The following is a 26,966-nucleotide window of genomic DNA, read 5'->3' as shown; positions in this document are numbered from 1 at the left end:
ACTGGAAGGTAAGGGCAAAGAGGCAGCCATGTTTCTTATGGTCACTATAACTTCAAGAGCATAGGAATTCATAAACTTTGGCGGCCATGTTTATTAAAGGCAGGGAGGGCTTCGAAAACTATCGGAACGGAAGAAAGTGAGCGTTTAGCCGGACGTCGCGCCAAACGAACGTGTGGCATAGAGAGGTAAAAAAGGTTAGAGTAGCACGACTCTGTTGCCTGGATACTAAACTTCCCGGTTCATTTTGAAGTTTTCCTCCTCTCCCAGGTCGGACTGCTCAGAAGAAGCCAATAGATAAGAAAGATTGGGTTTCCCTTGAAAAAAGAACAAGCAAAGAATAAAATCCAGCTACTACGTGGTGTTTTTTTTATCACAATGCTGCTTTAAAATCGGGGGGTGGACAGTTTTTGAGCTTTCCCCGCCCCTTTTATTTCTTGTACTGGTTGGTCTCGATTTCCAGGCAGAAAAATCCCACATCTCAGCTTGCAGCATAAGAACATTAGAAGAACCTGGCTGGATCAAGCCAATGGCCCATCATAGGAGCCAATTCCTAGGGGCCAAGGTCCCTTTGTGCACCCAATAAAATCCCGCCCCGCCCCCATCCCAACTTGATCGGCATTGTCATTCAAATATTCTGGGTGTGCCTTGTTATGTGATTGATTATGGATTTTTTTTCACTTTGCCCCCCCCCCCCAGCCCAGCATCCTGTTCTCACAGCGGCCACCCAGATTTTTTTGCGGGGGGGGGGACGACGACGACAGCAAAACAGGTTTCAGAGCACAGGTTAACCCTCCTGGGGTTTCCAGCAACTGCCATTCAAAAGCATACTGCCTCTAACGGCGGAGGGCTGTTCATAGCCATTGTGGCAAGTACTGTAGTCACCCAGCAGCCTTCCCAAGAAAATGCGATTAAACCCGCCCCTCTTCAGGCAGTCAGGAGCCGAAGCCGGAAAAAAAATCCTTCCAGTAGCACCTTAGAGACCAACTAAGTTTCTCATTGGTATGAGCTTTCGTGTGCATGCACACTTCTTCAGATACTACGTGCGGAAAGTGTCGGAATATAGGCACCGGACTTGTCAGTCCGATTTTGGCGCTACGGTGCACGAGCGACCGCCATTTTGACTAAGGGCACCTGCCGCTTTCCGAAGTCGGGCGGAGAAAGAGAGAGAGGGTGGGAGGAGCGAGACGGGATTGGCCGAGCCGCCGCTGTCGTCATCGAAGGGCTGCTTCCTGTTGAGCAACTGCCGGAGGCCGGAGGTTCGGCTGGGTCCGCAGGTGAGAGTCCTGGGAGGAAGGGCGCACCTGCGACGACCGGGGGGACGTTTCCGTTTCCTGAGGGGCGGAGCGACGTAGGGGGTTGGGGGGGGGGAAACAAGCCTGGGGCAGAGGGGGCTCCCTTGCCGGGGTGAGTTTCATTCCAGCGCAGGCAGCAGAGCCTGGTGGGAGTGGGTGACAGTGGCTTGGGCTGGCAGGCTCAGCCAGGGGCCTCTGGGTGCTTGCCCTTTGGGGTGCTACCGTGGCCACTCTGGGGTTTCAAAACTTCCCACTGCCCTGGAGAGGGTGCCCCAAGGCATGTGCAGACTTCTGCTCCGCTAAAAGAGAACACGGCTTTATTTTGGGGGAACACTGCACACCTTTTCGCAGGCTGTGCTTGGAGAAAAGGGGGTAAATAAAGAAAGGGAGTAGAGGCTGCCAACTCTTCAATCTTTTTTGGGGGGGCAAGGAGACGGAATTCAGAAAACTTCTAGATTTTACGGAAATTTTCTGAGCTTCGCCTTTTGTTAGGTGTTTTTTGTTTTTGAGGCTTGGTCCAACAAGCAGATGCCAAACAGATAACCATCGATTTGACTTTTAGAAGACACCTGAAGGCAGTCCCGTTCGGGGAAGTTTTTAATGGTGGATGTTTTATTGTATTTTTAATGTTTTGTTGGGAGCCGCCCAGAGTGATTGGGGCAACCCAGTCAGATGGGTAGCATTTAATGCGTTCCAAATGCACATTCGTAAGTCGAAAAAAATTGTAAGTCGAATCCCATAGGAATGCATTGGGAGAAAAAATTTGTACGTCGAAGCAACCCTATCTAAAAATTCATAAGCAGAAAAAATCCTATCTAAACCACATACAAGATGGCGGACGGAGCTCCGTTCGTAAGTAGAGTTATTCGTAAGTAGAGGTACCACTGTAAATAATAATAATAGCCTTTGCTTATGATGATCAGGCGCCCATGTTTTCAAGCACTTTTCTGTCAAGGAAGTGGAACTGTGTTCCCTATCCTGCAGTTCTGTTTTGTCAGCCAGGATCTGTTCCAGTCCCCTTGGTTTCCATGTCCCTATTTCTATTCCCTGTTCTGTGTTTGTGTTTTCAGGCAGAGTAGAGGTCATCTGGGTAGGCTACGGAGCTACCATTGTCCCTAAACTTCCCTGCTTTATTCAGCCTGTACTGGGTGTGTGTTTAAAGATTTGATAATTGCATTTCCGGATTCCAGGGTACTTTTTAAAAAAGACATCTCTGATCCCGGGAGAGTGCAAGTCTCGCTTCCACCCAGAAGCAGTGGCAAAAGAATGAAGTAAAGCCAGGTTGGGGGAACCTGCAGCCTTCCAGATGTTGTTAAACTGCGGCTCCTATCACCCCTGAATATTGGCAATGCTGACTAGGGCTGATGGGAGATGGTGTTTTTCCACATCTGGAGGCCCACAGGTTCCTCACCATTGAACTAAGTGAACAAGTATCTGTAGGCTCAATTTGCAGACTTAAAAACGGATGTGTCAACTGAAGCAGATTGGCCTCAATGCAAAAATTCGTATGCAGCAGGCCTACATTGGCTCCCAGTACATTTCCAAGCACAATTCAAAGTGTTGGTGCTGACCTTTCCAGCCCTAAACGGCTTCGGCCTACTATATATTTCCACCACCCCCCCATCATTCAGCCCGGACACTGAGGTCCGGCAGTTCCCTCACTGCGAGAAGTGAAGTTACAGGGGAACATGCAATGGCCTTCTCAGTGGTGGCACCCACCTTGTGGAAGACTCTCCCATCAGATGTCAAGGAGATACAGAACTACAGAACTTTTAGATGACATCTGAAGGCAGTCCTGTATCAGGAAGTTTTTAATGTTTGCAGTTAATAATTATGTTTTTATATTTGTTGGAAGCTGCTCAGAGTGGCTAAGCAGCCCAGTCAGCTGGGTGGGGTACAAATAATAATAATAATAATAATAATAATAATAATAATAATAATTTGAAGGCTCTTTCAAATTTTATTTGTGCAGCTAGTTAGGAATCCTTCCTGTGGAACAAGATAGAAAGAAAACCTTGTTGTTTTATATATAAAAAACACTTTCTCTCCTTTTCTTTTTCAGGAGAGGGGGGACACCTCCAATCCTGTCCCAACATGTCTGGGATTGGGAACAAACGGGTGGCTTCAGAGGCCAGTCCCTCTGGACCTCCGGAGAAGAAGGCGGGTGTTGAAGACTCGGGAACCACAGTGGAGACCATTAAACTTGGTGGTGTCTCCTCAACGGTTTGTATCTCCATCTGCAGTGGTATTCTCCATTTCTTAACAAATCTGCTGAATGAATTCCAGTTCCCATTTTAGGGCTCCCATCGGCTCCTGTGGAATAAGCTCCGTTTGCTAGATAGGAGGTCTGAGGCCTAGTACTTTTTGCAATCGCAAACTTATTTCTGGGCTGCAGGCTGCAAGTGAGGGCCTGTGGCCTTCCAGATGTCGCTGGACTACAACTCCCAGCACCCCTGCCTACTAGCCATGCTGACTGGGGCTGATGGGAGTTGGAGTCCAGCAGCATCCAGAGGGCCACCCTGATTGGCTACTCTGTCATCCAAGACATTTTTTTAAAAAAACAACAACAACCTGTGCATCGAAAACAAACAAAAGCTACCATGCTTAGAGCTGGAACCTTTCTTCCTGCCATGCTAATTTTCTGTGCACAACTCAACTTTAATGAGCTTGTCTTTTAATTCCCCATTGTCTTTTAATTCCCCATTCTCCTGGTCTGGAAGAACAATCCATTATGCCAGTTGTCTCCTGCTGTCAATTCCTCCGCAGCCAAATCTACTGTCTCGGAGGGAACTAGGCCCTGAGTTGAGCCTGTATTGTGGTAACTGGTCTTGGCGTGATTTCAGGAAGAACTGGACATCCGCACCCTCCAGACCAAGAACCGGAAGCTGGCGGAGATGCTGGACCAGCGGCAGGCTATCGAGGACGAGTTGCGGGAGCACATAGAGAAGTTGGAAAGGCGGCAGGCCACGGATGATGCTTCGCTGCTGATTGTCAATCGCTACTGGAGCCAGGTCTGCCAGGGTCTGCCTCTCTCAGTCCCATTCCCTTTCTTGCTGCTTATCTCAACCCCCTTAAAAATTGAGCGCTATGTGTTTCTTCCCCCTCCCCTTCAGTTCGATGAGAACATTCGCATCATTTTGAAGCGCTACGACTTGGACCAAGGCCTCGGCGACCTCCTGTCGGAACGGAAAGCCCTGGTGGTGCCGGAACCGGAACCCGATTCAGACAGCAACCAGGAGCGCAAAGAAGAGCGGGAGAGAGGTGAGAATGGGCCACCCTTGTGGCTTAGGAGCGGCAGCGCCTGATGTTCACTCCTGATGATGTGTGCGGAGAATCCTGAACTGGAAATATTTCTGTGAAAACCTTGGCAATCTGTATAGGGCAGGTCGATCTACCGGTCGATCGTGGGGGTGTCCCTGGTTGACCGTGGTATTAAGTAAAGCGACCACCTGGGTGTTTGTTATCGATCCCCATAAAAAGCTCAACAACTCTGTGGCATCCCCCCCCAAAAAAGAGAGCTCATCAACTCCTGGCAATGACAATGGGTAGATCACAGTTTTTAAATACTGGGAGTAGATCTCAGTCTCTTGGGAGCTGGACGTGCCTGGTATAGGGTAATTTACCCCTGAAAATGTAAGTTTTCCCGATGCCCTACAACCTACAGCTATTTTGCCTTGCGGGCCTGTGGTGAGTGGGGCAAGACGCAATGAATTCAACTTCTCCCACTGAAAGGTAGGTTGCATTACAGCCCACAAATGCCAGAGATTCCCACATCTCTCCAGTCTCCCTCCAGGTGAGAAAGAGGCATTGTCTCTGGTCTAAGGACATCTTCCAGCCAGCCAAAAACACTCAAGTGGGATAACAGGCTGGTTGGGGGTCTGGCCTGGCTGAAGAGATAGTTCTGGAGGGCTGCATTTAGCCCTCTGGGCTTGAAGTTCCCTAACTCTGCCCTAGAGAGTGACATAGTATGTTTATTTTATTTGTATTTAGTACACAAAAACTTGAAACTTCGCCCTGTATTTTATTTGCAGCTGGTATTCATTCAATACAACAGGGAAGCAGTGGGAAATCTTTGCCGCTGCTTCCTCCTGTCAGGTAGCTCTTTAGAAATCAGATGGTTATGGGCTCAGGGAGGTGGGGATGATAACTGACCCATTTAGGTTTCAAGGCCTTTGGCTGGTTGACATCAAATGCCCTTTTGAAAATGTATTTGGGGGGTTATTGGGTTGTTTTTGTTTTGTTTATGTATTTTGTGTTCTTATATTGTGATTTTATCTTGTGAACCACGCTGAGTCCCACGGGTATAGGGCAGTATACAAATTTAAATTTAACAACAACAAGAAGAAGGCGCGCAAAGGCTGTGCCCTTTCATGGCTGGGCATTATTTCTTTTCCTTTCCTAGGAGAGATCTTTGAGCCGGCCTTCTCTTTCCTGGCTACACTGGCCAGCAGCACCAGCGAGGAAATGGAATCTCAGTTGCAGGAGCGCGTAGAGTCTTCTCGCCGGGTCGTCACGCAGATTGTGACCATGTACGATAAGCTCCAGGAGCGGGTGGATGTGCTCTCCCAAAAGCTGAACAGCGGAGGTATGGGATGTGCCCTCCCTCTCTCTCTCTCTCATTTTTGAGGACTTTGTTCTCAAAAGCAGTTAATAAATAACTTGAAGGAAAAAAAAGAATCTCACAGTAGCCAAACACTATCACTATTGTGGCTCTCCTTGTGTCAAATTATAGATTGTATGCTCCTCGGGGCAGGGGCCTAGTCTTTCAGTTCCTGGAGGTTTTGTCCAGCAAGCCAGGCTGCTAGCTGCCCCTCTTTCCTCATGATTAGTTGCGGCAGTGTTCCCTGTTGATATGGTTTGATGAGAGTGGTAGATGCTGTTGAGAGCTAACCCTATTCTTAGTGGGTCTGCTGCTGCTGCTTCCTTCCTTCCTTCAGTGCAGAACCATTCTCCTCTCTACATTTCCGCCGCATTTCCGTGGCCACCACTGCTATGCCTCCACATCTGAGCATGAAGGAGCAGGATGCTGAAACCTTGAGCCTTGGGGGCTGCATCCAGCTGCCTGGTTCCATTCGTAGAAGTCCGTGAGAGCCTCCCCCTGCCTTCCCCCAAGTGTCCTCTGCCTCCCCCAAATAGACTCTGGAGTGTAGGGAGAACTTCCAGAACTACGTGTGAGGTGAAGAAAGCGGATATTGTTCCATTGGGCAGACAGAAAAGCTTGAGCGGACAGAACAGTCTCCTGAGTGCTATGTTGAATTCCGCCCCACAAATCTGATGTGAGATTACTGGGCCTTGCTTCCCACACTTTTGAAATCTGTTGTTAACCCTGAGGGCAAAAGCTTGCTTTGAAAAACAAAACCCGCCGAGATTCTGAGGGTGCTGAGTTTGCATAGTCAGTACTGAATTTTGCACATAATACGCCTAGGCCCGCTAGCTTCCGATGATTTTTTTATAGTAGCGTTCCAAAAGCCTTTCTCCCCTCAGATGTTTCTCTGATGGAAGAGGCTCTCCAGGAGCTGAACTCCTATCTGGCAAACGAGAACAAGCGACTGCAAGAACTGGCCGATTTACTCCAGGAAAAGCATCGAACCATGTCTCAGGAGGTAAACAGGGAAAGGATCTGCAGTGCTGTAAACTGGGGAGGGGTGTGTGTGTGTTGGATGTGTGGGTTAACTGGACCAAGGAAATGCCATGGCCAGGTGAACTGATGCTTTCCCCTGAGGCTTTTCGGTGGAGAGAGTGTAACTTGCCCAAGGCTGTCTAGCGAGGAGCACGCAAGCCATTGCAGTGACTCTCCATTCTGTCTACTGTGTTTTCTTTCCACGTGGCTTCCGGGAAGAGGGAGGAGAACATCTGCTTGCCTCAGCATGCGTGAAGTTAAGTCTAGGCCAGTGATGGCCAAACCTGGGCCTCCAGATGTTTTGGAACTACATTTCCCATTCCTGACCACTACTGCTATAAGCTAGGGATGATGGGAGTTGTAGTCCCAAAACATCTGGAGGCCCAAGTTTGGCCATCACTGGGCTAGGCAGTCAGTTGCTCTCTGAGCTACAATGAAGACCGTTTCTTGCGCTCTCTCCTCCTCCTCCTCCTCCTCCTCCTCGCCCCTGTCCCTTTGCTGCAGTTTGCTAAATTGCAAAGGAAAGTGGAGATGGCGGAGTCTCGTGTGTCTGTGCTGGAGACCATGATTGACGACCTGCAGTGGGACATCGACAAGATCCGCAAGCGAGAGCAGAGGCTGAACAGGCACCTGGCAGATGTCTTGGAGCGGGTGAGACTCAGTGCCCCTGGGGGACCAAATGGCACACAGGAAAGGTCCCCAGTTCAATCCTCAGCGTCTCCAGGTGGGGCCAGGGGAGACCCCTGTCTGAAACTCTGGAGAGCTACTGCCAGTCAGTGCAGACAGCCCTGAGCTAAATGGACCGACGACCTGACTCAGCACATGGCGGCTTCTACTGTTCATTGTCGGAAGGAGGAAACGCCTGGCGAGCGTTGTCCTTGTTTTATTTTTAGATTTGTATCCCGCTTTTTGAACCAGTGTCTCCAAAGTGGCTCTTGATGCTTGAGAAATTGCAGGTTGAAAATAAAATTAATGTATCTTTTGCAGGTGAACTCTAAAGGGTACAAGGTGTATGGAGCAGGAAGCAGCCTATATGGGGGAACAATCACGATCAACTCTCGGAAGGTAAATCTTGAGACCTTTCACACGGGCAAACATAAAAGGAGCAGTGGGTGTGGGTGTGGAGGTGCGAATGAGGCTTTCAGCAACTGGCTCCGTTCCCTTTCGTTCTCATGCAGTTTGAGGAGATGAATGCTGAACTTGAGGAAAACAAGGAGCTTGCCCAGAACCGCCTGAGCGAGCTTGATAAGTTGCGTCAGGATCTCGAGGAAGTGACCACGCAGAACGACAAGTTGAAGGTACCAGGGAGGGAAAGTATTTTCCACATTTCTGATAGTCGATGAATACCACCCCCCACCCCCACCCCGGCACCCTTAATTCTTACAGACTCTAAAATAAAATTTTAATTAACAATTAAAAGGTGGGATAACAACAACAACAACAACAACAACAACAACAACAATGGAAGCCATTTTTTGTACTTCCTGGTGGCCTGCGTGAGGCTAGTCCCAAGCCTTAGACACTTTACTGCCCCAGGAAGATGCTCCCTATTGTAGTTCTGGTGGCTCACCACAAGGGGCAGTATCACCTGTTTCAATCCAGGTGGCTTTTTGATTAGGACAGGTAAATGTTGTAGGGCTAGTGATGCTTCAGCCATGCTAGTGGAGGCAGAGGTCTCTACCCTAGAGATGGTTTGTGTGTGTGCAGCTGGACTGCAACACGTATCGGCTCTAAGCAATGACTGCAGCCTGGAGCTGATGGGATTTGGTGTCTGAGAACCTCTGGAGGGCAACAGGCTCCCCATCACAGCTTTTTAGCTCATTGGAAAGTACGCGTTAAGTCATGGGTAGGTAAACTAAGGCCCGGGGGCCAGATCCGGCCCAATCGCCTTCTAAATCTGGCCCACGGACGGTCTGGGAATCAGTGTGTTTTTATATGAATAGAATGTGCCCTTTTATTTAAAATGCATCTCTGGGTTATTTGTGGGGCATAGGAATTTGTTAATTTTTATTTTCAAAATATAGTCCGGCCCTCCACAAGGTCTGAGGGACAGTGGACTGGCCCCCTGCTGTAAAAGTTTGCTGACCCCTGCTTAAGTGATCTCCATAGGTTGGGTTTGGCAGATCCTTTCATGAATTTCTTTCTCAAGATGACATGCTTTACGCATGACTTGGGTACAGTTCTGGTGAGGTCTGCGAAAACGTGCCTCTCTTTGTTTTATTGCCCTGGCTCCTCAGAAGTTGCTTGTTTGAAAACAACATGGTGTGTTTCAAAATCCATAGGTCCCCCCCCCCCTTATGAAGCAAATGTTTCCTTGCAACTGCAGAATGATTTTTGATGCAATGCTGCCACTTTCTGGCCGTTTAAGCACACTGCAGACGTTTGGAATCCCCTCTGCTCTTCTGCATAGTGTTGAGTGCAGTTTTTGTTTCTGCCGTGTGTCACGGGGCACCATTTTCTCTTTTGCCTCCCCACCCCCTGTTCTGTGGCCCCCTGCCCAGGTGGACCTGAGGCGGGCAGTGGAGGAGGTGGTGAAGGAAACCCCAGAGTACCGCTGCATGCAGTCCCAGTTCTCGGTTTTGTATAACGAGAGCCTGCAACTGAAATCTCAGCTAGACGAGGCCCGAACGCTGCTTCACGGCACCCGGGGTACCCACCAGCGCCAGGTGGAGCTCATTGAGGTAACGGCTTCCTCCCCTTGTTTCCTCTCTTTCCTCTCACTTTCCTTGGGGTGGACCACGACAATTGGCACCCGCACTGTGCCGAAATGACAAAACTCACGGCTGGACAAAGAGACTCTAACGATGAAGTGTTTGCAGAAGAATGGAAACCCTTTTTTGGATTACAGTTGTCCCTTGCATCCCAGCCGCCTTGGTACTCGGACGTTTTGACTCCTGAACGCTGCAAACCCGGAAGTTTCTGAACGTTCTTTGGAACCCAAACATCCGATGGGGCTTCCACAGCTTCCGATTGGCTGCAGGAAGCTGCGCTTTGGTTTCCGAACATTTTGGAAGTTGAACGAACTTCCGGAACGGATTGTGCTTGACTTCCAAGGCACAACTGTACTTACGTAAATCTTTTAATTCTCTCTCAATGTGAAATGGATTTATATCTTGAGCAACAGAAAAACAAGAATATGTTATTTTTAGATTTATATTTTAAAGCTCATGTATTGGTAGAAACAAATGGGCAGATCAGAGAGTGGAGACACGTCTTATCAAGTGGGAAGTCGTAGAAAAATGAGAAGGGTAACATATGATGTTCCTAAGATGTATTATGTGAAAATCTAATTTAAAAAATAAATTAAAAAGAGAGAATTTGCACCCACAGCACCTTAAGACAGCCTTTGCCAACCCGGTGCCCTCCAAGTGTTTTGGACTGCGAATCCCATCAGGCCCTGGCTGGCCTTTTTGTGCTGACTGGGGGCTGGTAGAAGTTGTACCCGAAAACATCAGGAGACCACCAAGTTAGTGCAGGCTGCCTTAAGGATGCTCCGCAGAGAAGCTCCCAGCTTGAAATTTTAAGGATGTACTCGATGAAAGAGACAGGCAGTGGAACAATGAAAATTGACTTGGGTTAACAGAGCCTTGCTAAAAGTCACTTGGCCTGGTCAGTTCAGAACTGCCTCCAGCTGAGCAGCTAAATGCAGAAGAACAAATGACGACCCCTGCTGGATCAGGCCAAAGGCCCATCTAGTCCAGCCTCCTGTTCTCACGGTGGCCAACCAGATGCCATGTCGGAAGCCCGCAAGCAGGAACCAGCAAGTGTAATCCCCGAAATAGACTCTGGGAGCCCCCAGTGAACTTCTGGAAATGGTGTGCAGGGAAAGGAGGCAGGCAGGCGGGCGGGGGAAGAATCATTCCAGCAGGTGAGACAAAATGCTTGCCCTGATAATGATCGCCTTAACAGTGTTTCTCAAACACCCCGCTGTTGTTGGACTACAACTCCCATCATCCCTAGCTAGAAGGACCAATGTTGAGGAATGATGGGAGTTGTAGTTTAACAGCAGCGGGGAGACCAAGTTTGAGAAACACTTAGCGCGACGCTGAATCCCTCCGGCTATATACAATCCGTATATAACCTATTTAATTAAATCCAATGCAGATATATTTCTTCCTTTCTTAATATATTCTTGAGTTCATAGTAAAGGTCCCTGGAATGTCATGGACAATACAGCTGATGAGGTTGGCTAGCATAGGTAGCAGACACAGGCAGGCTGGTTCAGGCAGCTGGGTTGGGTAGAACAAGATTTCCGGATATTTCCTTGTTTCGCCCCCAAGGACTTCCTTAGCTGTTAATAGTTCATCGAAGTGTGTAACAGATTACGTAAGCAATGATTCTTGGACGATTCTCAATAGTAAGAGACATCATCTTTGAGGCTGAAATCTCTCTCTCTCCCCCCCCCCTCTCCCTCTCTCTCTCTCGCCAGCGGGACGAAGTCAGCCTGCACAAGAAGCTGCGAACAGAGGTCATTCAGCTCGAAGACACCCTTGCCCAGGTCCGCAAGGAGTACGAGATGCTGCGGATTGAGTTTGAGCAGACGCTTGCGGCTAACGAACAAGCAGGTGACTTGAAGTCGGGTTGTGCACAGAGGCACTCGGATTTTCGTTGTTGGGTGCCTCTCTTAGGGAAAGGTCCACGGTAGCTAAGTTGCAGCCAGGTTAGCCTCACCTGTGCAGATAATCTGAGCACTGTGCACCTCTTGGTATTTTCCGTGTATAAGACTATGTTTTTTTCTTTACAAAAAATCATGCTAAAAAGTGGGGGTTGTCTTATACATGGGTAGTGCAGAGGGTGGACATTTGATTGGTTGCTGCCGTGGCTGTCAGCAGCTATTGTGCGTGTCATTGGTTGCTGCGTCAATGGGTGGTGACACTCCGGCAGTTGGGCAGGTGATTGGCAGCTTCTGCTGGCGATGGGACAGACGGGAGGCGGATTTTGCGACGCGTGCGGGTGGGTGACTTTTGGCAATCCTCTGCAAAACAATCTCAACAGCTCTGTGCCGTCTCCTTGCAAAGATCTCAAGGTGGCTCACAGCATTAAAAAACCCACCCACAAACAATTTTACCTTTGTACAGTAGGTTAGTTTCTACATGTATACTCAGACACACCCCTCTCTATCCTCTGTCCAGGAACTGGCGAGAGATGTAGCTTAGAGCAGTGTTTCCCAACCTTGTGCCTCCAGCTGTTTTCGGACTACAATTCCCATCATTCCTGACCACTGGTCTTGCTAGCTAGGGATGATGGGAGTTGTAGTCCCAAAACATCTGGAGGCACAAGGTTGGGAAACACTGGCTTAGAGGGAGAGGGAGTGTGGTTTGAGGAGAGTGCCAAGGGCCAGGTAGAAAGGCCTGGAGGGCCACACTTGGCCCTGAAGTTCCCCTTCCCTAGACTTGGCCCCGCTGGGAAAAATCTCCTGAAAGAAAGGCCCTTCTCAAGTTCTTTTGCAACCGATTTAGAAGAGCCAGAAGATCTTACTGTATCTTGGCTTTTCCCATGTGATGGTCTTCATGCAGGTCCCATCAATCGGGAGATGCGGCACCTCATCAGCAGCCTCCAGAACCACAACCACCAGCTGAAAGGGGAGGTCCTGAGATACAAGCGGAAGCTGCGGGAGGCACAGTCTGATCTGAGCAAGGTAATGGAGGTGGAGAAACCGAGGAGACAACAGAGAAGGCTGGAAGTGAGACGGTGTCTTTTAGGCCAGGTTTTTTTTAAAAAAAAATAAAATAGCATGTGTGAGTGACAGAAAAGGGGACCATGCCTCTTTTTCAATGGAGCTTTACCATCAGCAGTTTTTATGAGCATGCATTATGCATCTATATATTTCTATACCTATACACACACACACACACACACACAGTCTACATGAGTAATCGGGGTGTTCTTTTTCGAGTTGCTAAAAAGGGCTTTCATTGATTAATCTTGAAGGCAACTTATATACATAGTTTTGTATGTTTTGTGGTATTTTATGCATTTTGATTTGCTGTTTTTGTTGATTATTGATTAGCAATTCTTTATTGTAATTGATCATTCTTTGTTGTAGTTTTATTCTTTGCTTTTATATTCTAATGCTTTATTGAATATTGGTTTATTTGATATAAGTTGTTTATTTAAAACTTGTTGTGACTTTTTTTCCCTATTGGATCAGATTGTTACTATTAATGTTTGATATTTCATTATGTTTCTATATGTGCTGGAAGCTGACCAAAGTGGTTGGGGCAACCCAGCCAGATGGGTGGGGTATAATTTTTTTAAAAAAATATTATTATTAAGAGGTCGGGCTAAACTATTGAACAAGAACAATAATGAGTGTGGTAGAGAAAGCCATACCTATTGATAGCATGAGAGAGAGAGAACAAAAACACAAAAACTATCTATATGGACAATTTTAAAATAATATTTGTGCTCGGCGCACAATCACTCCAAAAGCACATTGTGCTCCCACCCTGTTCTCAAAGCTCTTTGTCATTCCAGTCAAGTCAAAGGGCAAGAGAAGCCCATGAACCATCCTTATGGGAAAGTATTCCATATAGGTTTTGGGGGGAGGGGGTCATAGCTTATAGGTAGACCGCCTGCGTTGTATGCAAAAGGTCCCAAGTCCTGGCATCTCTTAAGTCAGGCTGGGAATGCCCCTATCCAAAATCCTGGGTGATGGCTGCCAACCAGAGTAGACAGTACCCCATTGGATGAACTGGCGACAAAAGGCAGCTTTTGCATGTTCTCATGCGTGCACATGTCCCGCTGTTCTGCAGACCCGTTCCCGCAGCGGGAGCGCCCTCCTGCACTCCCAGTCCAGCACCGAGGACCCCAAGGAGGAGCCGCTGGAGATCAAGCAGGAACCCGACGACCCTTCTTCTTCTTCCCAGGGCTCTGCCTCCAAGGGCCCCGCCGAGGACGTGCTGGAGAGCAAAGCAAAACGGGACGAAGAGGAGCGGGAGCGGGAGCGGCGGGAGAAGGAGCGGGAGCGGGAGAAGGAGAAAGAGAAGGAGCGAGAAAGGGAGAAGGAGAAGGAGAAAGAGAGGGAGCGGCAGAAGCAGAAGGAGTCCGAGAAGGAGAGGGAGTCCAATAAAGACAAGGAAAAGGGGAAGCACGACGACGGCAGGAAGAAGGAAGCCGAGTTGGTCAAGCAGCTGAAGGCTGATCTGAAGTAAGATGGGCGCAGTTTGCTCTTTGATGGTTGGATCCTTTTTGCAGTTGCCAAGTATTGTCTGCGTACAGTTGTACCTCGGAAGTTGAACGGGATCCGTTCCGGAAGTCCGTTCAACTTCCAAAATGTTCGGAAACCAAAGCGCGGTTTTGGATTGGAAGCAGGAAACTCCTGCAGCCAATCGGAAGCCGTGTCGGATGTTCGGGTTCCAAAAGAATGTTCGAAAACCGGAACACTCACTTCTGGGTTTCGATCGTTAGGGAGCCAAGGCGTTTGAGATCCAAGGTACAACTGTTCTGTTCTATTGGTGTGGCTGTTTCCGGCAAACTACATATCTGGATCTCAACAGGTGCCAGCAAAGCTCTGAATTGTGGTGCGGCTGTTGTGTCTAGCTACCGGTAGCCGGTTCCAAATTTTGCGCACTTACATAACGAGGCTGCAGTCTTGATCCCGCTTGCTTGGGAGCGAGACCCATTGAACTCAGTAGGATGCGCTCCTGAGTAGGCGTGGTTAAGTTTCCGCTGGTAGTAAGCCAGATGATGTTCATGGATTTGCTAGGAGCCCTCTGGGGCTGTTTCTGAGCTGCCAGCACTAGTCTTCGGGCGGTGTGGATGTGTGCAACACATGAGGCCAAGTGAGCTTTCTTACCCAGTTCAAGGACAAGAACCGTCACATACACGATGATTGTCTCCCTCTTAGGATTCGTGAAAAGGTATCCCCCATTGTTTAATGTGCCGGCCTGGGTGGTGGCAATCTCTCTTCTCTGGGCCATTGGGCATCTCATTGCTTGCAGCTCTCAGTGACTGAGAAACAGTTCTTGCACACTCCCTCCTGAGCATCTGGTTCTATTTTATTTTATTTTTTTATTTGACAAAGTAGTAATCATAAATAAATAAATAAATAAATAAGAGTAAAAATGTGCGCCCCACCACCGAGACCATACCATTGTAACTATCCAACCTCCCAAAATTTCAACACCTCTTGCGATGGTTTGACCCCTTTCCGTTTTTAACAGTACAAATTCTACAAACACCCTCCGTATCTCCACAAAATCATTTTTCCTGCATGTTCCCTGTTTTACCTTAATGACGCATGTTACTTTATCATTAATAACTATTATCTCACACCTCTTTATACCATTCTTCCATTTTATATTCTGCTTGCTCCTTCCACTTCCTAAGTATAATAATATGTGCAGCTGTCAATAGATTTGTGAGCAAGTCGTTCATCGCCCGCAAACCTTCCAGCCCATCGTAAATTGATAATAATGCTACCTCTGGACTTTTGGTCAGCTTTAACCCAGTGATTTCTCTTATCTCTTTAAACACCTTTTGCCAGAAAAATTGTGAGCGTCCAGTTCTGACCATAGATCGCCCAGATCAAGTACTGAATTGTTGTAGTTCAAAGATACAGAATACATTTGGATTGAAGTTTCCCTATTTTGCACCCAATACATGCCTAGTCCAACAATGAGATGGCAGGAAGCAGTTCTTGATTTGAGGTAGACCATATCTTATGCTGTTCGGTCTTAGCTGCATTCTCACTTTCCTTTTTCAATATATTCAGGAAGGCTCAAGAAAGCCAGAAGGAAATGAAATTGCTTTTGGATATGTACCGCTCTGCCCCGAAGGAACAGAGAGACAAAGTCCAACTGATGGCTGCAGAGAAGAAGGCCAAAGCTGAGGTAATTGTGCCTGCCATTGCCCAATTTATTTATTTTATTTCACTTATCATATTTGCATGCCACCTACCTTTTATCCGAATACCTCAGGGCAGCAGTTTACAGCATCAAAATACAAAACAAAAACACAAAATACATAATAAAAGCAAGTCTTTATAGAATTGTGGAGTTGGAAGGGTCATCTAGATCAGGCATCCCCAAACTGCAGCCCTGCGGGTGTTTTGGCCTACAACTCCCATGACCCCTAGCTAAGAGGACCAGTGTTCAGGGATGATGGGAATTGTAGTCCAAAACATCTGGAGGGCCGAAGTTTGGGGATGCCTGATCTAGATGCTCAATATGTGGCCCCCTGGACAGGAATGAAACAAACCCTTCACCGCCCCCTTCAACAAACACAGTTAAAAGGACATAGAATGTCAACCAGCCCATGGCCTGTTGGAAGAGGCCTGGCACCTAAAGACATATCGTGAAAGCACCAGGCAAACGTCCCTGGGGAGATTTCCACAAACATGGAGCCACAACCTGAAGAAACGGCCCATTCTTGTGTTGCCATCCTCTGAACCTCTCGTGGAGGGGGCACACGAAGAAGGGCCTCAGATTATGATTTCAGGGTCCCAAGTAGGTTCATATGGAAAGAGGCGGTCCTTGAGGTATTGTGGTCCTGAGCCGTTGAAGGTTTTGTGGGTCAAAACCACCACTTTGAATTGGGCCTGGAAACTAATTGACAGCCAGTGCAGTTGGCCCAGGATCGGTGTAATATGCTCAAACCACCTGGCTCCGGTGAGCAACTTGGCCGCTGAGTTCTGCACCAGCTGAAGTTCCAAGCGGTCTTCAGAGGCAGCCCTACGGATAATGCGTTGCTGTAATTTAACCTAGAGGTTGCCAGAGCATAGATGACAGTAAGGCTATCCCAGTCCAGATAGGGGCGTAGCTGGGTCATCTGCCAAAGGCACTCCACGCCACTGAGGCCACCTGAGCCTCAAGCAACAGCAAAGGTTCTAGAAGGACCCCCAAGCCACGTACCTGCTCCTTCAGAGGGAGTGTAGCCCCATCAAGAGCAGGCAACCTCCCAACCACCCAATCTATGTTTATATTCTGTTCTCCCGTTCCTCATGGGGCTTCTTAGGCTCTCGGTGCATCCTAAAGCCACATAGTAATGTGGACATTTCCTCCATAGACTCTTGAAGGCAGGGATGGGGAAGCAATGATCTCAAGATATTGTAAGACTGCAGCTTCCACCACCAGTGGCCATGTTGACTGGAGCTGATTGGAGTCACAGTCCAAGAGCATCCATTTGGACAGCCACAAGTCGCCCCTGCTTAAGGTCCATTGCTGCAAATTCCTCCCCACTTTTTGCGAAACACAAAGGGTTCTGTGGAGGGTGGCGCTCTGCCTTAAAGCTGCATTGCGGACCTGGGGAAAACTTGATTCCCCACCAAAGTTTAATTCCTTGAAAACCGCATGTATTCTAGACAAATTTCCTCCGGGAGGTGACGGCCAAAGGTTGGTAGTAGCTTTTTGTGACCTTTTTAAAAATCCCTTTCCTGGTTATTATTTTTTCAACCCAACCTCCTTTTCCTGACCTACTTCTTGCCAGTTGGAGGAGCTGAGGCAGAGGGTGAAGGAACTGGAGGACAAGGAGAAAAAAGAGAGCAAAAAAATGGCAGACGAGGACGCCCTTCGGAAGATCCGGGCTGTGGAGGAACAGATAGAATACCTGCAGAAGAAACTCGCCATGGCTAAGCAGGTGAGGAGTGTTTGAGAGAAAGTTTCTATATAAAAATAGGAAGAGATAAAAACAATGAGTTTTTATTTTTTCCAAACGGCCTTTCAGAATAAAATAGTGAATATAGTCTTCTATCCTTGTAGTAAATTTGTAGTACAAAAAACAAAAAAGAGCCCTTGCCCATCTTTGTAAATCTGTGTTCACACAATACATTGTCCTTTGGTTGTACATGGCGAGTTTATACATTATTGCCATATGCCAGATTCTACAAAACCATTTTGTTTTTTAAAAACCCGAACCAACCTTTTAGCTGCAGTCAGGAGTTTAGTTACCACTTCTACATCTGTACTCTCTACTCTCTATTCACTCTTCTAGATAATTTAACAATAGAGTTATTGGATTGGGAGCGATTCCAGCTGTGTGATTTGGTTTTATATACAGTGGTACCTCTACTTACTAATAACTCTACTTACGAATGTTTCTACTTACGAACGGAGCTCCGTCCGCCATCTTGGCTGCAGTTCAGATAGCATTTTTTCTACTTACAAATTTTTAGATAGGGTTGCTTCGACTTACGAATTTTTTCTCCCAATGCATTCCTAAGGGATTCGACTTACAATTTTTTCGACTTACGAATGTGTGTTCGGAACGCATTAAATTCGTAAGTAGAGGTACCACTGTAGTCCAAAATATAATTACAGTAAAAAATTCTTTTTTTATCTTGTTGCGTTTCCTGAAAATATAGAATATAAAATGTGTGTGATATACCACATCTCCCACAGTGAGCATGCGCTAGACTACAAGTATGTGTGTTTCAGTTTATGAGGGGTCAAAGACCATTGGTGTCAGGTTTTGTAGTAATGATCTCTTAGATTTATTGCTTACTAATATTTTACCTATTTTATTGCCAATCCAGCCCCAAACTCTGTCCTGTGTATTAATCTCCAGATCTTTCTCCCATTTTTTTTTTATAAAAATGCTTGTTCTCTTCCTTTCTTGTAAATTTCAAAGAGGAACTCATAAATATGTCCGTGGCCATCCTTGCTGGGGCTGGTGGGAGTTCAGGAGCACCCCCACCCCTGGTAGAAAGTGAAGGGTTGCAAGTACAGCCTCGTTTCCCCATTGGTTGCTCTGCCGTTCTTCCAGGAAGAGGAGGCGCTGCTCTCCGAAATGGATGTGACGGGCCAGGCCTTTGAGGACATGCAGGAACAGAACATCCGCCTGATGCAGCAGCTCAGGGAGAAAGACGACGCCAACTTCAAGCTCATGTCGGAGCGCATCAAATCCAACCAGATCCACAAGCTGCTGAAAGAAGAGAAGGAGGAGCTGGCAGACCAGGTGCTCACCTTGAAGACACAGGTGAGTGGGGGAAGGGGAGTTGGACAGGAGGAGCACAGCAAAAGGGCTCAGTGCTTGGGGTTCAGAATTCAGCTAAGGTGCTACTGGAAAGAATTTTGTTGATGCTTGCACTTGTTGAAGGGCCGTCACGGATCAAACCTTCTCAACCGAGTTTTCAGAAATCATCTCAGCCGCATGTGTGCATAAATCCGGTCCTTTTTGCCGAAAGGTTTTTCGAAACGCTTCCTTGTCATAGTAGCGATGTTTATCTGACTGCCTTTTCATCATGTTTGGTAGGACTAAGCCTGGGCTAAAACTGGTATGTGTGCACATTAGGGTGATGACTTTTTCATTTTCCCCCTCAAAAATTATTTCCTGTAGCACAAATGGATGAACTTTTGCCTATTAATGACTAAAATGAGGTATATTCCATTGAAATGTTTAAAAAGGTTACGCACAAACCGCTTTTATTAATTTTTTTGTATGCCGTTTTACCATTTCATAAAATTGTATTAACAATTCTATATATATTTTGTAGCAAATTTGGACACAACACCACATTCCACAATGGGGAGTGTTCTTAGCAACATAGGGTATACAAATGTCACACCTGCGCAAGGTAAAAGCCCCTTTTTGAGACCTCAAAACTCAGCCAGCAGACCCTGCCGGACATGCTGGGAAAAGAACCTACAGGAGAGGTAGCAAAACATCGCCCTCTAGCGGCGTCTATACTGTTACTGCAGCTAAAAAAAGCTTCCTTGTGTGTTTGATGACCCTATATAATGTTGTATATATGTGACTCTAAAGCTTGGGTTCAATTTTATATCTGCTTACAGTGACTTCAAAAATGGTCAAAAAACTGATAAATAAATTTTTTAAAATCATTTAGTGTGAGAGGTTTTTTAAAATCAAATCTCTTTGAAAGTAAGATTTTATCTAATCTTTAATGAAAGCTCATCAAATTATGATACAGGGAAATGAGGTTGTAAAAAAGTCATCACCCTAGTGCACATAGTACTTTTCTGGAGGAGTACAGAATCAGGATTTCATTTTATTTCGGCAACTTTAACCCTTATTGCTTTTATAGTTAGGCTTGGGAGTGTGTCAGCTGAATCCTCTGAAGTTGTTGGAAGGGAGACTCCCAGTAGGCATGCATAGTTTCTTGCCCACTTCTGTAACTACCAAAAGCCCAAAAAATTATGTTAAAGAAGCAGATCTGCGTGAGTAATATAGAAGGCTCAAAATCCTGCTTTGCGGATTGTTAAATGTTCCGGTGCTGAGTTCCACATAATTCTTACTCTAAATGCTGCTTTCCCTCTGTTCTTGCCTCTTGAAGGTGGATGCCCAGTTGCAAGTTGTACGCAAGCTAGAGGAGAAAGAGCATCTCCTGCAGAGCAACATTGGCACAGGAGAAAAGGAGCTGGGCTTGCGAACCCAGGCCCTGGAAATGAACAAGCGGAAGGTAAGCTCGGAAAGACTGCCTGCCCCTGTGTAGGCCTGTAAGATTACGGAGATCATCTGGGAAAATTTTCTTTGGGGCACCACAACCTGCAGAATATCATAGGGCAGTGACTCAAAACCAGGCATTATCCAGCATTGCCCTTGCATTGTGGAATGCCCTTCCTCTGCCATATGAGAAGCCTTATCCAAGAAGGTGTGTTCTCATAGATGTCATGTGAAGACACATCTTTTTCCCCAGGCTTTCTCTGACCCATAAGATTGGACCCTGTTATTCTGGCATTTCTGCTTCTGTAATAGCTGTTTTTAGCGCAGGGATGCAGGTGGCGCTGTGGGTTAAACCACAGAGCCTAGGGCTTGCTGATCAGAAGGTCGGCGGTTCGAATCCCCGCAATGGGGTGAGGTCCCGTTGCTCAGTCCCAGCTCCTGCCAACCTAGCAGTTTGAAAACATGTCAAAGTGCAAGTAGATAAATAGGTAACAGCGGGAAGGTAAACGGCGTTTCCGTGCGCTGCTCTGGTTCACCAGAAGCGGCTTAGTCATGCTGGCCACATGACCTGGAAGCTGTACGCCGGCTCCCTCGGCCAATAACGCGAGATGAGCGCCGCAACCCCAGAGTCGGTCACGACTGGACCTAAGGGTCAGGGGTCCCTTTACCTTTACCTTTATATTGTATCTCTGTTTTTATGGTACTGTTGTATTTTCGTATGCCGCTTAGATATTTAAAATGTTGAGTGGTCTAGAAATGCTTTAAAATTAATTAATGGAAACAAATAGGTATATGTTGCTTACCATGTCAGTATGATTGTTATTGCACCAAAACCCATCTGAGCTTTTCATGAAGCTCAATTACCTCACAGGGTTGTTTGCGATGTTAAATGCAGGTGGGCTCATACAGTGCCTTGTGCTATTTTGGAGGAAAGGCAAAATATTGATGTAACAAATACAATTAAAATGAAAATCAGCATTATTTATTAGAAGGTGTGTCTCGCCCTTTACTTTTAAGAAAGCTAGCGATAAAGTAAGACAAAGCAGGAATCCATGGCTGCAAAAGAACATAATATAAACACCAATTGGCAGAAAGAAACCAATAAATCAAACTGCAAGCTGAGCAGAGGAGCAGCTATCCTCAAAGCCAAATGAAACGCTGTGAAAAGCCCGAGGGGGCCAAGGGCTCAGTTTGCCTGGCGCCTGAAAGGTAGTTATGAAGACATGCCGACCAGCTTCTTTCTCTCTGAGCTGCAGCGGCTGTGTGAGTCCTTTGAATGCTTGCCCCATCGTTAACGCGAAGGGATGGTGATTTTATTTGATCTCCCTCCAGGGGGAAGCCGCTGAGAAATCCCAAATAATGCCATAATTAGGACACAGAAACAGATTATACAGACCCCTCTGGAGTTGTTTGTTTGTTTGTTTCCCCCCCAAAAAACACCACACCAAACCAGTGGCCACAGAGAGATTTGATGAAGACCAAAAGGGGCAGCAGATGAAAGGGAGAGCAGAACTTCAAAAGGATAACGAGCAGGGCAGCCAGATGAAAATAATTAGCTCGGCGGAGGTTTCCGGGAGGGATAAGTGACGAAAGAGTAACAGGGAAGCAGAGCAAGCGGTGGGGTCAGAGGTCAGGAAGAGAGAAGGGGGTTGATGATATTGGTGACGAGAATCCCTCGGAAGGGTTCCCTCCTGAAGAAATGACCCTGGTGGGAATGGGCGCTGCTGCACCAGCCAAACAACAACGAAAAGAGTGGTGTGTGGTTTGGTTTCTGGCTCCTCCATCACCTGCCCTTGGTTGGTATATGTGGGCACAGTGTGGAGATGAAAATGATCCTGCTGGGACACACTTCCCTGCCTGTTGGCCATGCTGGAGAGGCTGGTGGCATGTGGTCCTGTGATATCTGGAGGACCTCAGGCCTTCTGTTAACCCATCCAGGTTATTCTTAGCTCCTTATCTGTGGCCATTTCTGTGCCGCACATTAGTGCAGCCAGAATACAGTGGTACCTCGGTTTACGAACACCTCGGGTTACGAACTTTCGGTTTACGAACCATCGAAACCCGGAAGTAAGTAACCCGAGGTTTCCGAGGCCTATCGAGGCCTCCACGGAGGCATCGGAGCGTCCGCGACTGGGACGCAGCCACAGAAGCGCTCCGATGCCTTCACGGAGGCTAACTGTGTGGAAAGGAGCCCTGCGGCTGCGGCCGCGTCTCTTTCAAAGCGGGTGGGGGGGGGTCCCTTTGGAAGCGCTTACCTTGCGCATAGAAAACAGCGGTGAGAGGCTTGGCTGCGCGGCGGTGGCGCTCGCAGCTCTCCTTCGCTCTCTACGTGGTGCCAGCCGGGCGACCTTTCTCCTCCTCAGAGCAGCCGCTACCACCACCAGGCGCCAGGACTGGCTGGGGTGGCTCGAGGTGCGCCTGGCTGTGCTTGGAGCGGCGGCGGCGGTAGCAGCGGCGGCTTCTCTCAAGCCCGAGCCTCTCCACTCTGCAGGGGCGCAACGGTGAAGGCCCGGCCTCGCTTCTCTTGACCCCTCCGCGAGGCCGGGCCTTCACCGTCGCGCTCCTGCGACGTCTCTCCACCTTCGCCGTCGCGCTAATGTGAAGAGGCGACGCAGGAGCGCGACGGCGAAGGCCCGCTTCTCTTGAGCCCTCCGCGAGGCCGGCTCAAGAGAAGCGGACTTTCGCCGTTGTGCTCCTGCGACGCCTCTCCACATTAGCGCGACGGCGAAGGTGGAGAGACGTCGCAGGAGCGCGACGCTGAAGGCCCGCTTCTCTTGAGCCCTCCGCGAGGCCGGCTCAAGAGAAGCGGACTTTCTCCGTCGCGCTCCTGCGACGCCTCTCCACATTAGCGCGACGGCGAAGGTGGAGAGACGTCGCAGGAGCGCGACGCTGAAGGCCCGCTTCTCTTGAGCCCTCCGCGAGGCCGGCTCAAGAGAAGCGGACCTTCGCCGTCGCGCTCCTGCGATGCCTCTCCACATTAGCGCGACGGCGAAGGTGGAGAGACGTCGCAGGAGCGCGACGCTGAAGGCCCGCTTCTCTTGAGCCCTCCGCGAGGCTGGCTCAAGAGAAGCGGACCTTCGCCGTCGCGCTCCTGCGATGCCTCTCCACATTAGCGCGACGGCGAAGGTGGAGAGACGTCGCAGGAGCGCGACGCTGAAGGCCCGCTTCTCTTGAGCCCTCCGCGAGGCCGGCTCAAGAGAAGCGGACCTTCGCCGTCGCGCTCCTGCGACGCCTCTCCACATTAGCGCGACGGCGAAGGTGGAGAGACGTCGCAGGAGCGCGATGGTGAAGGCCCGGCCTCGCGGAGGGGTCAAGAGAAGCGAGGCCGGGCCTACACCGTTGCGCCCCTGCAGAGTGGAGAGGCTCGGGCTTGAGAGAAGCCGCCGCTGCTGCCGCCGCCGCCACTCCAACCAGAGCCAGGCGCACCGCGAGCCACCCCAGCCAGTCCTGGCGCCTGGTGGTGGTGGTGGCTGCTCTGAGGAGGAGAAAGGTCGCCCGGCTGGCACCACGTAGAGAGCGAAGGAGAGCTGCGAGCGCCACCGCCGCGCAGCCAAGCCTCTCACCGCTGTTTTCTATGCGCAAGGTAAGCGCTTCCAAAGGGACCCCCCCACCCGCTTGAAAGAGACGCAGTTAGCCTCTGTGAAGGTATCGGAGCGCTTCTGTGGCTGCGTCCCAGTCGCGGACGCTCCGATGCCTCCGTGGAGGCCTCCATAGGCCTCGGAAACCTCTTGGCAGACAGTGAAATTCATGTTAAATTGAAGCTTTAGGGGGTGTTTTTCATCGTCTGGAACGGATTAATCCACTTTCAATTATTTTTAATGGGAATGTTTGCTTCGGTTTATGAACACTTCGGTTTATGAACAGACTTCTGGAACCAATTGTGTTCATAAACCGAGGTACCACTGTAGTAACATGCTTGGTTTTTACCCCCCCCCCCTTTTGACTAAATCTTCCCTTTGAAGATTTTGCCAAAGCAAAGCCTGAAAGCTTTGCTGCTTTTGAGTTGCGAGCTGTGGGCAAAAAGGTCTGCAGCTGCCTTTTAAAAGTGGGAAGTGCAACAATAGGTTGACGCTCTGGGCTGCTTTTGTCCATCCCTGCAAGGTCAGCAGCTGGCCAGAAAGAGAGAGAGGATCTTTCATTGTTTTGCTCTTCAGGCTATGGATGCGGCCCAGCTGGCTGACGACCTTCGGGCGCAGCTGGAGCTGGCGCAGAAGAAGCTGCACGACTTCCAGGATGAGATCGTGGAGAACAGTGTGACCAAGGAGAAAGACATGTTCAACTTCAAGCGAGCCCAGGTACCCGGCAGGCGGCTTTGGCTACCTTGGGACAAATCTGCCTTTGTTTCCATTCATATTAACTCAAAGTTCCTGCCTCTTGCCCCTCTGCCAGTGCTTTGGTTTCTACCTTCTCTGAATGGTTGCCCTCCATCGCCATGGCTCAACTTCAGCTGTTTTCACTCACTGTTTTTCTCCCTGGTCGCTGCTGGTTGTGAATCCCCACTTAAGAAGAATCTCTACGTAGGAAGTTGCCATGTGTTGGCTCTGACACTTGGTCTGCTCAGCAGAGCGTTGTCCACATATATGGGATGGCAACTGCCTGGGATTCAGGCAGGAGACATTCCCAGTCCTGCCAGGAGATGCCAGGGATCGAAACGGGAACCTTTGCATTTGAAACATGTTCTATACTGAGCACTGCAGAGACTCTGCCTTTGTCCAGCAATATCTTCCCAACTGGCCAGTCAAATGCTCTAGGACAGGCATCCCCAAACTTCAGCCCTCCAGATGTTTTGGACTACAATTCCCATCTTCCTCGACCACTGGTCCTGTTAGCTAGGGATCATGGGAGTTGTAGGCCAAAACATCTGGAGGGCCGCAGTTTGGGGATGCCTGCTCTAGGAAGCACATTTGACACCCCCCACTTCCTGAAGCTTCACGGTCCCTGCCCTACATTGCTCTGCCTCATCCAAATTATCTAAGCTAATCATGTATCATACCAGTGTGTTTTGAATGTGTGTGATGCATCCTCCCTTGTGAAGAAGGGCCCACCCCCCACCCCCACGTTTTAAAGGAAAATGGGCAGAGCTTGCAAATTTACATCTGGGAGCCTTTTGCGGCTCTTAGGAGAGAAGGCGCTGGTCCTAATGACATGTATTTGGCTAATGTTCCCCTGCAGGAAGACATCTCGAGGCTACGGAGGAAACTGGAGACCACCAAGAAACCTGACATGGTTCCCAACTGCGACGAGATCCTTATGGAGGAGATCAAAGATTACAAGGTAGGCAACGGGATGCCAGCGTCCCCCTTGGAGGATGGATTTGGGCTGAGCCAGATTAGCATTGGAAGTAGACCCCAGTTAGCAGGGACTGTGGCTGGAACATGGCAGCAGTTCTGAGCTAATCGCAGGAGAGAACCCTCTGACACTTTGGGGCAATCAGAGGTGAGGAACTGGTGGCCTTCCAGATGTGACCCCGCCCCTCTTCTCCCATCAGACCCAGGGACGATAGGAGTTGCTGTCCTAGCAACACCTGGAGAGCCACAATATGGTCCCGGCGGCTGCTCCCAGTCACCAGTCTAGCTGCTGCATTCTGGATTAGTTGTAGTTTCCGGGTCACCTTCAAAGGTAGTCCCACGTAGAGTGTATCACAGTAGTCCAAGTGGGAGATAACCAGGGCATGTACCACTCTGGTGAGATAGTGCGCAGGCAGGTAGGGTCTCAGCCAGTGTACCAGATGGAGCTGGTAGACAGTGTGAGTCTCCCCAAAGAGCTGAGAGTCCAAAATGACTCCCAGGCTGCGCACCTGGTCCTTTAGGGGCACAGTTACTCCATTCAGGACCGTGGAAGCTTCTTAATGTTTAATGTTTAATTATGTTTTTATATATGTCAGAATTGCCCAGAGTGAATGTGGAAACCCAGTCAGATGGGCGGGGTACAAATGAATTATTGTTGTTGTTAATAATAATAATAATAATAATAATAATAATAATAATAATAATAATAATATTAACCTCGGCAGCAGCCAGGTGTACCTTAAACGATGCCTCTTTCTTTCCCAAGGGCCGCCTGACCTGCCCCTGCTGCAACATGCGCAAGAAGGATGCAGTGCTCACCAAGTGCTTCCACGTCTTCTGCTTTGAGTGCGTGAAAACGCGCTACGACACCCGGCAGCGCAAGTGCCCCAAGTGCAACGCTGCCTTCGGGGCCAACGACTTCCATCGCATCTACATTGGCTGAGCCTTCCGAGTCGCGGGAGGCCAGAGAGTCCTCCTCTCTTGCTGCCAACCACCATATTCGTTTCTCATCAGCAGGCTGGCTACTGCCCCCCCCCCCCTTTCACCTATTTTCTTTTCTTTTTGTAACGGCAGATCCCAGGTTATTGTTAATTATTTTTATTTTTTTGTACTCTTGTTGTTTTTTAATCTTCAGGGGGTCCGTCCGCCCCCCCCCCAACTGGCTTTTCCTTTAGGCATAGTCCAGCCACCAAGCCAGTCATCAACCGTTACCTGTGCCTGTGAATAGATGGTTGTTGTGGAGACATGGTGTATGCTTTCGGCCCTGGTGTGAATTGGCCTGTGGCTTAAACCAAGCAGCAACCTTAAAACCGGGAAGTCAGCCTGGAAGTAGTTTTCATCAAGCTTTCTCATCGCTTTAAGTTAACTCCCCCCCCCCTTTCCTTTACTTTCTAATAAAGGAGAAAACTCTTCTTCCCGGTCAAA

At 48.6% G+C, this 26,966-nt stretch overlaps 1 protein-coding gene across 2 annotated transcripts; it reads left to right on the top strand.

The window, feature by feature from the left end:
- Positions 1-1,224: 1,224 nt before the first annotated feature.
- RNF20 (ring finger protein 20) lies at positions 1,225-26,966 on the top strand. Of its 2 annotated transcripts, none has more exons than XM_035140930.3 (20): positions 1,225-1,274; positions 3,355-3,515; positions 4,136-4,303; positions 4,406-4,553; positions 5,695-5,877; positions 6,777-6,895; positions 7,417-7,563; positions 7,900-7,977; positions 8,091-8,210; positions 9,414-9,593; positions 11,342-11,477; positions 12,429-12,550; positions 13,668-14,062; positions 15,629-15,746; positions 17,341-17,490; positions 18,616-18,828; positions 20,144-20,269; positions 24,408-24,548; positions 25,426-25,527; positions 26,308-26,966. In XM_035140930.3, the coding sequence occupies exons 2-20, from the start codon at positions 3,387-3,389 to the stop codon at positions 26,482-26,484; spliced, it is 2,952 nt and encodes a 983-aa protein (XP_034996821.1). In that variant the 5' UTR covers positions 1,225-1,274; positions 3,355-3,386; the 3' UTR covers positions 26,485-26,966. The 2 variants fall into 2 exon arrangements, with proteins under 2 accessions (XP_034996821.1, XP_088514889.1); XM_088658763.1 differs by having other exon boundaries at positions 11,342-11,479; positions 12,419-12,550.

Source organism: Zootoca vivipara, chromosome 15 (assembly GCF_965207765.1).
Source record: "Zootoca vivipara chromosome 15, rZooViv2.hap1.1, whole genome shotgun sequence".
NCBI classification, from domain to species: domain Eukaryota; kingdom Metazoa; phylum Chordata; class Lepidosauria; order Squamata; family Lacertidae; genus Zootoca; species Zootoca vivipara.
Note: the sequence above shows the minus strand (reverse complement) of the source record. Positions and strands in the feature narration are given on the sequence as shown.

Excerpts from the sequence above, each read along its gene's own strand:
- RNF20 (XM_088658763.1), top strand. The coding sequence starts at position 3,387 with ATGTCTGGGATTGGGAACAAACGGGTGGCTTCAGAGGCCAGTCCCTCT. Across the intron at positions 3,516-4,135 it reads TTGGTGGTGTCTCCTCAACG|GAAGAACTGGACATCCGCAC; the intron begins GTTTGTATCTCC and ends GCGTGATTTCAG. Across the intron at positions 4,304-4,405 it reads TCAATCGCTACTGGAGCCAG|TTCGATGAGAACATTCGCAT; the intron begins GTCTGCCAGGGT and ends CCTCCCCTTCAG.